Here is a 9,166-nt window from a genome sequence, read left to right as displayed (position 1 = left end):
GTCTACCTATCACGTGACTAAGAGGAGTTGGGCCCACCGATCCAGACGGTCACAGAATGGGTAGACCCTTCGTGTGGCCGACGAACGGGTTTGGAGAAGAATTGATGTTGTGTCGCATCTACGCGCCTTGCAGATACATGGTCTACCCGTGGACCCCACGTGCAAGGGCTATCTCCTCTATCTGATCTCTGTGTCGGTAGGTTGCTCGAGTAACACAAGGACTGGTTTACGAAGTAATTTATGAACCACCCGCTCTCGAAGGCGAACGCCGCTCGTCTATAAATAGGCGGCACATGGGAGGGGAAGAGGGTGTGAAAGGGCAGGTCTCCATTACCCGGCACTTGCAGATCTTGTCCAAAGCTGAGGGCCGTCGCCTACAGGTTTGGTGCTCTGTCGCTTGCTTGTCTCTTTTGCGTCGGATTTGTAGCGATTTCGCTTTAGTTTCGTTGCTCCTTTCTTGTTTCTCGAGGTATTCTTCGAGGGTTAAACTCTTTCTTGTTTGCTTGAGCTATTTATTCTTCGGATGTTCAACCCTTTCTTGTTTCGCGAGGTGTTCTTTGGATGCTTACTCTGTAGTTGACTGGTTGGTTCTTTTTGTGTTGCTCTGCGGTTCGAAAGGCCAGATCTGCCATTTCTAGTTGTTCGTTGGGCTATATGGCTCGTGCTTCTTTAAGTAGAACCAGTCCGCCTTCGTTGTAGGTGTTCTTGACCTTTGCTGCAGAGATCCGCTTGGAATCATGGAGATGCTGTGGTTTTGTTGCTTTGAAAGTGGCTGGATTTACCTAGAACTATGTGATTCTTGATATTCTAATGCTTTTATACTTGAGAAACAAACTTGGAAGATTTGTCATCAGTTTTCAAGATCAAATCATGCTTGATTACTTGATTTAGGGAATTTTCTTTACAGTTTCATGTGATTTACTGCAGAAACTTGTGATGCACGCGAGACATTTGTAATAGTAAAGAACTTCTGCTCCAGTAGTGCAGATGAAATTATAAGTGCTTTGGCAAATGAAATTATCCGAAAACAGTGTAATTTATTAGTATTATTTTGTTTTAATCTTGGAACCTGAGACAGAATTAAGGATACAGGCTGCCTAATAGGTGTAAGAACAATTTGTTGCTTTTGGGTTTGTTATGCCTAAAATTCCTTGTCTTCCATTCGAATACTCTGCTCTGTCGTCCGTTGTTTGCGCAGGTCATGCGTGTGGCATGTCTGTCTACTTGTGTGTCTCTTTGGGGGATGAGCTTGTGGACTCGCATACTGAACATTAATCTCGTTGTGATTCTCCAGGCTTAAGGAGATGGCCAGCAACGATACCTTCCTTTTCACCTCTGAATCCGTGAACGAGGGGCACCCTGACAAGCTCTGCGACCAGATCTCCGATGCCATACTCGATGCCTGCCTCGCACAAGACCCCGACAGCAAGGTTGCGTGCGAGACCTGCTCCAAGACCAACATGGTCATGGTCTTCGGGGAGATCACGACCAAGGGCGACATCGACTATGAGAAGATTGTTCGTGACACATGCCGTTCGATTGGGTTCGTTTCGGATGATGTCGGCCTGGACGCTGATCACTGCAAAGTGCTAGTTAATATCGAGCAGCAGTCCCCTGACATCGCCCAGGGCGTCCATGGCCATTTCACCAAGCGCCCTGAGGACATCGGTGCCGGTGACCAGGGTCACATGTTTGGCTATGCGACCGATGAGACACCTGAGCTGATGCCCCTCAGCCATGTCCTCGCCACCAAGCTCGGTGCGCGCCTCACCGAAGTCCGCAAGAACGGCACCTGCTCCTGGCTGAGGCCTGATGGGAAAACCCAGGTCACCGTCGAGTACCAGAATGACCATGGCGCCATGGTTCCCATCCGTGTCCATACCGTGCTGATCTCCACCCAGCATGATGAGACCGTCACCAACGATGAGATTGCCGCGGACCTCAAGGAGCACGTCATCAAGCCCGTCATCCCTGAGAAATACCTCGATGAGAAGACAATCTTCCATCTTAACCCATCCGGGCGCTTCGTCATCGGTGGACCTCACGGTGATGCTGGGTTGACTGGCCGCAAGATCATCATCGACACGTACGGCGGTTGGGGTGCTCACGGTGGTGGTGCATTCTCGGGCAAGGATCCCACCAAGGTTGACCGCAGCGGTGCGTACATCGTCAGACAAGCGGCCAAGAGCATCGTGGCAAATGGCCTCGCCCGCCGCTGCATTGTCCAGGTGTCGTACGCGATCGGTGTTCCTGAGCCTCTCTCGGTTTTCGTCGACACCTATGGTACTGGCAAGATCCCAGACAAGGAGATACTGAAGATTGTAAAGGAGAATTTTGACTTCAGGCCTGGGATGATCACTATCAACCTCGACCTGAAGAGGGGAGGCAATGGCAGGTATCTGAAGACTGCAGCTTATGGGCACTTTGGAAGGGATGACGCTGACTTCACCTGGGAGGTGGTGAAGCCGCTCAAGTGGGAGAAGCCTGCTGCCTGAACCCAAACCATTTCATAGGAACACGCCAATCTATCTATCTATCTATCTTTCTAGGTGGTGGCAGATTGTGTGTCTGCATCATTGCCATTTGCTGCACCAGAACTCCAGTGTTTAAGATACCTCTCTATTCTAGTTAGTTCGGTGCAAGAGTTTAAGTTTGATTAGAAAGGGAAAGAAAAAGAAAAAAAGGACGAGGCTATATGGGGTTTGTTTGGAGTCACTGTTGTTATGCCGTGTGTCAAGTTGAAGAAAAATAATACTCGTGTCTTGCAGTTTCTATAGAGCGTTTCTTTCTGTTCTGTGCTCAGTCCGGACAAAATTTGGTCCTCCAATCCATCAAGCTGTAGGGAGTAACATGTCATTTGATTGATTATTTGCTCACCGGAATCCATAGTCTACCGTAGAAAGTACTATGCAACAATCAACAATTAGATAGATATTTTCACATACATGGTAATCACAGTGAGGACCGCAGATGAACGTTGCTGACTCGAAATTAGTAACATTGGTGGTTCCCCACTTTTTCGTCTCGTAAGGCAGCCCATAGAAAGCTGCCTAGAGATAAATACAACACTGGGTTGCACAATGCAAAAAAGAAAAGAAAAACTCAAAACTATCCTGCACTCCGAGAGAATGAAAGTAAGATATAGAGGGAAGATGATACAACAAAAAAAAAACTGGCATATCATACACGTAACAAACCAACAGCACATCATACCATGCTGTGAATCCAAACATATCAACCAACAGGAAAAGAAACCTTATAAGATATAAGATGGATCATCAGCCAAACAGGCTCTTGCTCAAATGCCAAAGTTACTCTAAAACTCCCCAAAGCTCTGCTGACAGCAATCTCCTTGCAGTGGGAGCAGGTGGGGACAAGCCAGGTATTATATCTCTGATGTTCTTATTATTTGGGTTCACAACCGACGGTTTCATATCAAAGAGTTCTCAGCTGCAGGATCACTACCTCCAGCACCCATATCAAAGAGTTCAATTCTTTGATTACCAAGGCTATTTTGATATCTGAAGGCCACAAATAAAATTAGAAGGTCTAGTCAATAAAATAATACATATAAGAATTAAAAATTGGATTCATCTATGAAGAAAATAGATAGAACAACTATACTCAGAAAATAAAAAGTTGCAAGTAATTAAACAATGAAAGTGAATGTGTTTTTCAGGTAGACATATTTTTAGGTCATTAAATATGATGAAGAATGGTGGCAAGAAGCACATCTTCATGTCATGTTCCCACATTGATAGAAGCTACTTGATAAGCATGCACAAATGCAACACGAAAAGAAGCTAAAGAGATGATTGTTACAGGCTACAACATAAAATAAAACAAAAAAAAAGAGTAAGAAAACAGGCCAGATAAAAAAGCATCAAGCTACAATGTGTCCCAAATCTTGTAACTGGGCTAGAACAGGTGTGACCAACTTGTTTACATCCTTTAATATTATGACAAACAAGCATCTGAACGATATAATTTTCTCAAATAGATATTCTCATATGCTCTTTCAACAAGCTACAGCAAATAGATCTTCTAACTAATCATCCACAAACTAATCTAGTAAAGCACTAAATAAAGCAAATATCTAAAACTCCAACTTCATGACCCTGCAGCCTCAAATCTTCATGCTATCTCCTTGTGTTACTTTCTGTTTCTCTTTTCCTCATGGCAGCCATAGCTTCAATGACAAGACAAGTTGTATTGATGATTGCAAATAGCAGACTGGCCATTCTAGTGGGCAGCTTTGCCACATCGCTACCATGGCTACTGGCCAAGATTGGGGGATATCATGGTAGGTAAGGTGGAAAATCGAAAAGAAAAAAACCATTAATTAATTATGTATTCAGACAGTTGGGCTTAACCCATGCTACTATCATTGGGTTTAATCTGTATCTAAGTCTTTAGCCTAGACACAATTAGAATCGAGATTGTTTGACAGAAACAGAAGTTGATATACAGTGGGATTGGACCAGGTCAATTTTGGATAGATATATTGAATTATGTCTCAGCTATGGATATTTTGTTTGAGTTGATTCAGTCTAATTAAACCAGCTCTGAATTTAATTAGTTGTCATATTGATTGAATACAATCAAATCATTGAGCCCCTAGTAGGGCACTCTGGCTGATAGCATCATCCAAAACAATAGCCAGACTGCCAGAGAATCACTCGTGGTCCCAAAGTTCATCAGGTAGACTAGAAGGAAGACGAGCACTCACCTAGGTTCCCCTCACATGGGTTTTTTGGGTTACATCTGTGGGAAGAACTCCCTCATAACTGAGTGGTTGATCAAGGGGATCATCCATCTCAAGATGGCAAAAAGTTTCGCCAAATAAATGACACCCAACTAATCCAATCAACGTCCAAGGCCATGCCTAATATAGCTTGCTTTATACAATCTTGTAAGATAATTTTCTTGTTCTTCAGCTGGACCTGATTGGTTGGAAACTATTCTTACAACCCAAGCGTCATCCCCAAACACTTTACCATTATTTATTTATTATCTTTCAATTGTCTCATTGTGTTGAATTGTGACCAATGTAATGAAACAAAACATCAGGTCAGGGTTAGATAGACCATCATGCCAGCATATACCTGCAGCAAAGTGAATAAAACTCTATGACATTAGATGATATTAAAGAAATGCACAAATTGCCTTTTCAGAATCCAAACAATAAATTGTTGGTGAAACATATAAAAAACATATCTTTCAATGTTTGTTCCTCAAAGGGAAGGCATGAAACACATATCTTCTTCAGGGAAAAAAGGTCAAAATGAAAGGCCCTAGATCAAAACTGAGCTGGAAATGCATTTCCAGCTGTGGAATCATATAATAAATGAGATAAATTTATAACTAAAAGGTTATCTATATGTAAATTGTGTATCTGTAACCCAAAGGTGTATCTATATGTAAATTGTGGAATATGCTACTAGCAGCAATCGTAAGTTGATGTCAAATGGAATAACTAACCAAGACCTACGTTTTTCTCATGGCCACATACAAGTTCAGCTCCTTGATCTGTAATAAGTCAATGACAACTGATTAGGAGAATAAAAGAATGGATGTCGTAAAGTACAAGAGTAAAAGAAGAAATTACCTACCATGGTTTGCTTCTTCTCATTGAGCTGCTTACTAACATCAGGAGTATTTCGACTCTCCTGATCCTTAATTTCATGATCAAACTCTTTAATTAACCTGTAAAAGGTTATTTTTAAAACAATTTGAAGTACATATAGGACTGGAGATTTATGGAACTGGTTGTTTCAAAGTGTAAATTGTAAGTATAAAGAAAACATAACAAAGATTGATCCAACATGTTAAGTTACTATGGCAACCAACATGATAAAGATGCTCATACAACGATTGAAACTTGAAATATCATCTAACCTACCGCTTACATTCCCTCATCTTCCCAGTAAGATCCTCCAACTGCTTAGACTGTCCGTTAGGACTTAGGATCCTTAATCTTATCCAATTTCTGGAATCCATTTCTGCAGATATACATAGGAAAGCTAAAATGTCAGTTTTGCGTCTTTTGATCAATGTATAGAAACAGGCAATTCCAAGGTTCTTCCATAAATTAGTGGGGAATGATAAGGACTCAATAAGGTTACAGGCTCAATAATGATTCTGTGTACAAGTAGAAATGCAAAGACCTAACGGAAACTAGTTGTATAACACAAAACAGGAAAAATAGAATTTGTATAACACAAAAAGGGACTAAATGTCACATGAACTGATAATTATGAATCAATCTGCAAAAAAACAAAAAAACAAAAACAAATGTATGTTTTTTTTTCAAAGTGCATATCTATAACCACTTAATTATTAGCATACATAAAATAGAATGAAGAGAATGATATGCCAAATCACCCTATGACCCTAATATAGATAGCTAAAGCTTTTTTATAGCTAACATCATTATAACCACAAGTTCAACATATCATGTCCAAAATAGCTAAGATATACTTTCCCAACTCTGCTTGGTAGTTTCTAATTAGAATATAAACTTGCGCACCTAGGAAGATAATATATTTGCCTATTCCTTGTCAATGAACATCAGAAAAACCAAAAACCAAAATTATTCTGTGCCACGAAATATTTATCTCCAGTCATTTTGCATAGTTGCAAATCTGCTTCAAATTGGCATATCAATTTTTTACTCATTCCAGTGTAATGATGCTTTCAGGTAGAAGCTTTCTCCTTTCCTATCTAGCTAGATCTTAGAAGCCTATTTTGAAAACCACACTGACGATTTCAAGATTATCTTCAAAATCTCACTACAATTTTTGCTCTTACATATCATATTCTAACAACATATTGGTCCAAATCGTATCTGTAGATATAATTTTCTTAAATTATAGCACATAAGACATGCATTAAGTGTCAACTATAACCACCTTGCAAAATAGAATTCTTTTAAGCTGACTATTATACAAGCACATCAAGAAAAAAAAAGTTAAAATCACACAACCAGGTCAAAATAGAGGAATTATTTTTTTGAAACGTGTGGAAGATGACCAAGAAGATATACCTTTTCAATTGGATTTTCTAGCTTCTTAAAAATTCAAATAGAAATTTACCTATCCAGCAAAGACAAAAACAACTTTTGTCTTCTCCCCATCAACAACCATTGGTGCATCCCAACACCAAGTTTCTTTTGTGTCACGAAATCCCACTCTGGTCACTTTGTATACCTTTGCAATTCTAATTCTCTAGTACAGTAATCTTCCATTCCAATGTCACATTCGGTAATGCTTTCAGGCAGTCCTAGATACTCGCTTTAGAACGCGAATCTTTATTACCCATTTTGCTCTTACCATATCATTGCACACATCGATCAAGAAGAAGTTGGTAAAACGCAACAACAAGAAAACTACATAAAAGATAGAAAGAATAGTTTACACAAATACCAGCAGAATCGCACAACCGCATCGCAGAAGAGAGCGATGAACTTACTGGAGGGCACGGAAGATGTCCCGGATTTCGCCATCATTCTGCTCCAGCTCCGTGCTTATAGGCGCTCCGCTCGCCATTTCCCCCTACGAATAAGCTCGAATCTCCAGCAGCACAATCTCCCAAACCCTCCAGATACTCGGATCATCTCCGAACCAAAAACAAATCCATCTATCCTATTCCACACAAGGATCAGGTTGGGAAAAGGAAGGAGACAGGGTTGGGATGAAGAATTCCAAGAGAATCCCTAACCCTCGTTAAAGAAAAGCTCTGCCAAGAAGAAACCCTAGAAAGGAAAGAAAGGAAGAACCCTATAAAAAGAAAGAAAGTGATAAGGCTTAGTTGTTGGTTGAGGAGTGTGCAACCAATAGATTATAAGTCTGTCGGCTCTCATTACCCTCATAGGTATCCTTTAAAGTTCACATGCTTCGAAATGATAAAATCATATGGGTACGCCCATCGCCCAAAACGATAATTCCTTGCGAGCTTACGGGCCATACCAATGATCGACCGACTAAATTGGTCTCTTATCAGATCGGCGTTAGAAGTCCATCAGATCTCTCTTACCCTCAAAGGTACCTTTTGGAGCTCACATGCTCCAAAAGAACAAAATAGTGTTGGTACGCCCATCGTCCAAAACGGACAATTCCCCGTGAGTCTACGGGCCGCACCAATGACCAACCGACCAAATAATCCCTTATCAGATTGGCGCTAAAAGAAGAGCCCAAGTCGTGCACCTCGACCGAGCAAACTTGAGTCGTGCACCTAACCCTTAGCTTCCCTATGAGGAGCACTGATAAGGTCATTTAATCTTACATTGGTTGAGGAGTTTGGGAACTAAGGGCTTATAAGTCCGTCGAGTCTTTCTTACCCTCGGAGGCGCCATTTAGAGCTCACATGCTCCGAAAGGATAAAACCATGCGGGTATACCCATCGCCCAAAGCGGACAATTCTTTGCGAGCCTACAGGTCGCATAAATAGCCGGCCGACCAAATTGTTCCTTATCAAATTAGCGCTAGAAGGAGGGCCCAAGGCCTGCATCTCGGCTGAGTAAATCCGCTCCCGAGCCATGCACCTTGGTTATGAGCCCTGACTCCCGTACGGAGAGCACTGATAAGACCATTTGTCCCCTACGAGCCGCACAAATGATCAACCAATCAAATGATCCGAAAGAAAGAAAGAAAGAGGGGGAATTTCGAACCAAAACCAAATCTATCGAGAGTTGCGGAAAAGAATTGCTATTAGAATTTTCCTTATTTAAGAAGTCTATTTAAACCCTTCGATGGTTGCATCGTATTATTTTTCGAGCGGAGAAGGTTGTTAGCTTAACTTGGGCCTGACGACCCGAGAAGGTCTGCGATTCAAGGTCACAATAACGTCTGATCGAGATCGAACGGTGGTGTGCTTCCATGCGATAAGAAGCCGACCATGGAAGAACCTTTTGACTCTTTCGGGCTTAACCTTCTTGACTTATTCTTGGCGGACATGTGGGTCCACATGTGAATTCCACTCCAGTCGAGTGGCGAAAGCCCATACCTTTAACAAGAGTCGATACCTAAAAACACCCAAACCGATGTTACCCGCCTAACCGGTTTTTTGGCTTGCCAGCCGGATCCCACGTACAGCCCTTCGCTTCTCCAATTAAAGAGCGGTATGAGATTGGGTAATCAATCTCCTCGTAGACAAAAAAATGCTGCCA

At 41.7% G+C, this 9,166-nt stretch overlaps 1 protein-coding gene and 1 pseudogene across 1 annotated transcript; one reads left to right on the top strand and one right to left on the bottom strand.

Moving 5' to 3' along the window:
• Positions 1–222: 222 nt before the first annotated feature.
• Positions 223–2,772, top strand: LOC103976066 (S-adenosylmethionine synthase 5). The gene is made up of 2 exons (XM_009391249.3): positions 223–380; positions 1,295–2,772. The coding sequence occupies exon 2, from the start codon at positions 1,305–1,307 to the stop codon at positions 2,493–2,495; it is 1,191 nt and encodes a 396-aa protein (XP_009389524.1). The 5' UTR covers positions 223–380; positions 1,295–1,304; the 3' UTR covers positions 2,496–2,772.
• A 355-nt stretch (positions 2,773–3,127) lies between these two features.
• On the bottom strand, positions 3,128–7,839 carry LOC135630923 (novel plant SNARE 13-like; annotated as a pseudogene).
• Between the last annotated feature and the right edge of the window lie 1,327 nt (positions 7,840–9,166).

This window comes from Musa acuminata, chromosome BXJ3-2 (assembly GCF_036884655.1).
Source record: "Musa acuminata AAA Group cultivar baxijiao chromosome BXJ3-2, Cavendish_Baxijiao_AAA, whole genome shotgun sequence".
NCBI classification, from domain to species: Eukaryota; Viridiplantae; Streptophyta; class Magnoliopsida; order Zingiberales; family Musaceae; genus Musa; species Musa acuminata.
Note: the sequence above shows the minus strand (reverse complement) of the source record. Positions and strands in the feature narration are given on the sequence as shown.

Coding starts and splice junctions, on each gene's coding strand:
- LOC103976066 (XM_009391249.3), top strand. CDS start 1,305: ATGGCCAGCAACGATACCTTCCTTTTCACCTCTGAATCCGTGAACGAG.